Source organism: Palaemon carinicauda, chromosome 19 (assembly GCF_036898095.1).
Source record: "Palaemon carinicauda isolate YSFRI2023 chromosome 19, ASM3689809v2, whole genome shotgun sequence".
In the NCBI taxonomy this organism is placed as follows: Eukaryota; Metazoa; Arthropoda; class Malacostraca; order Decapoda; family Palaemonidae; genus Palaemon; species Palaemon carinicauda.
In genome coordinates this window covers 124,313,252-124,315,539 of record NC_090743.1, presented here as the reverse complement: position 1 = coordinate 124,315,539, position 2,288 = coordinate 124,313,252, and the positions used below count along the sequence as shown (strand labels likewise).

General features: G+C 39.3%; 2 protein-coding genes across 2 annotated transcripts in view; one reads left to right on the top strand and one right to left on the bottom strand.

The window, feature by feature from the left end:
- The window catches only part of LOC137659306 (mucin-4-like), a 26,424-nt gene extending 25,424 nt beyond the window's left edge, over positions 1 to 1,000 (bottom strand). The window contains exon 1 of the mRNA XM_068394330.1: positions 666 to 1,000. Coding sequence (XP_068250431.1) covers positions 666 to 1,000 — 335 coding nt within the window. The remainder of the gene's footprint in view (positions 1 to 665) is intronic.
- Positions 1,001 to 1,075: 75 nt separating this feature from the next.
- Positions 1,076 to 1,573, top strand: LOC137659304 (major royal jelly protein 5-like). Its single transcript, XM_068394329.1, has one exon. The coding sequence runs from the start codon at positions 1,076 to 1,078 to the stop codon at positions 1,571 to 1,573; it is 498 nt and encodes a 165-aa protein (XP_068250430.1).
- Positions 1,574 to 2,288: the final 715 nt, after the last annotated feature.

The window sequence follows — 2,288 nt, the reverse complement described above, 5'->3', positions numbered from 1 at the left end:
ATTCTTAACTTGGACAATTTTACCTTAGATATTGATAGCTTGGACAGTTTCACCTTAGATATTGATAGCTTGGGCAGTTCTACCTTAGATAATAACGTGGACAGTTTTACCCTAGATTAATAACTTGGACAGTTTTACTTGGAAATTCATTGCTAGGACACTTTTACCTTAGATAATGATAACTTGGACAGTTTTACCCTAGAAATTAACAGCTTGGGCAGTTTTACACTGTTTAATCCTGATTTTCCCAAAGTCTCATTCAGATGCTTGAGGTTTTGGTAAGCCTCCTCTCCAAAAGGAATTTGCGGTTATCAACCTTGGCCTATTTGGGACCAGTCTCCTTAAATATCTTATGAATGAACGTTTTGCCACGATTTACTTCAGTTCTTAAATTTGTTGCAGAGTTGGGAATTTAGGCTGACCAGCATCACCACAACGAGGCAACAGGGGAAAAATCTGTCACATTATTACTACTACTACTACTACTACTACTACTACTACTACTACTACTACTACTACTACTACTACTACTACTACTACTACTACTACTAGTAGTAGTAGTAGTAGTAGTAGTAGTTGGAAAAGCAGGATGCTATAAGGGCTCCAGTATGCCATAGAAGGTAAACAAATAGTCTTAATAACCCTGAGAATCGACTTTAATGTACTATGACGCGTCCTTCACTACATAGAGAATATGAACAATATCACTTTCAATTAGCACCTGGATAGGAAATAAGGGAGAGAGACGCAGGTTGAAGGTTGATTTAGGGGCAGAATAGCTAGTGGTAAACGACCTCTCCAGCCCCACCTGAACAGACTTCTTGTACTGACCAGACATCTTGCTCTGAACAGATTTGGTGCACTGATCAGATATCTTGCTCTGAACAGACTTGTTGCTCCGAACACACTTGGTGTGCTGAACAGACTTGGTGTGCTGAATAGACTTGATGCACTGAACAGACTTGATGATCTGAACAGACTTGGTACGCTGAATAGACATGATGCTCTGAACAGACTAGGTGCGCTGAATAGACTTGATACTTTGAACAGACTTGATGCTCTGAACAGACTTGGTATGCTGAATACACTTGATACTCTGAACAGACTTGATGCTCTGAACAGACTTGGTGCACTGAATAGACTTGATGCTCTGAACAGACTAGGTGTGCTAAACAGACTTGATACTCTGAACAGACTTGATACTCTGAACAGACTTGATGCTCTGAACAGACTTGGTACGCTGATTAGACTTGATGCTCTTAACACACTTGATGCGCTGAACACACTTGATGCTCTGAACAGACTTGGTACGCTGATTAGACTTGATGCTCTGAACACACTTGATGCGCTGAACACACTTGATGCGCTGAACAGACTTGATGCTCTGAACAGACTTGGTACGCTGATTAGACTTGATGCTCTGAACAGACTAGGTGCGCTGAATAGACTTGATACTCTGAACAGACTTGATGCTCTGAATAGACTTGATGCTCTGAACAGACTTGGTGCTCTGAACAGACTTCTTGCTCTGAACAGACATTGGTTAGATTTTACAGCTTGTAAACTCTTGTAGTAACTGCCATATCTGGTAGTTTAGCATCAGAAATTCCTAGATTCGCCAGTTTTTACCTCAGAAATGTTAGCATTTTTAACGTTGTTTCTTAACATGTTCGCATTCCATGATATTCTGGCTCTGTTCCAGATGTTTCTATTGGTATTATTCTTTTACTGGTTCAGATGGCTAAACTTTGGAATTTTCCTCTTGCTCCGTTACCCTCGATTCTTTTAATATTCCAATTACTCATGTCTTTCTTGAAAATCTCTCTCTCTCTCTCTCTCCTCTCTCTCTCTCTCTCTCTCTCTCTCTCCATTCAGAAAGGGTCTTGTTTTCAGTCTCCCTGGGGACGAATGCTCTTTCCGTCCAAACCTTAAACCAACATTCAACTTTTTTTCCAAAAATGGAACTCCTCTCTCTCTCTCTCTCTCTCTCTCTCTCTCTCTCTCTCTCTTGAATGTTTTATTTCATTGTATAGATTCAACATAATAATATTAGATAATGTCATACTTAGAAATTGACTTTGATTACATTGAAAAGAGGGAGGATGGCATTGAAGACAGAAATAGAAAGGAAAAGGACGAACGTCGGGAAAGGAGATTAGTCATAAAAGAATGAATAAGAAAATAAGAAAGAATGAAAATAAGAATAAAAACAAGTAAGTAGGATGAAAGCTGTAAAAAGTGGAAAAACAAAACTGTCCGGGATTGAAAAATGGAAGAGGAGAAGAAGT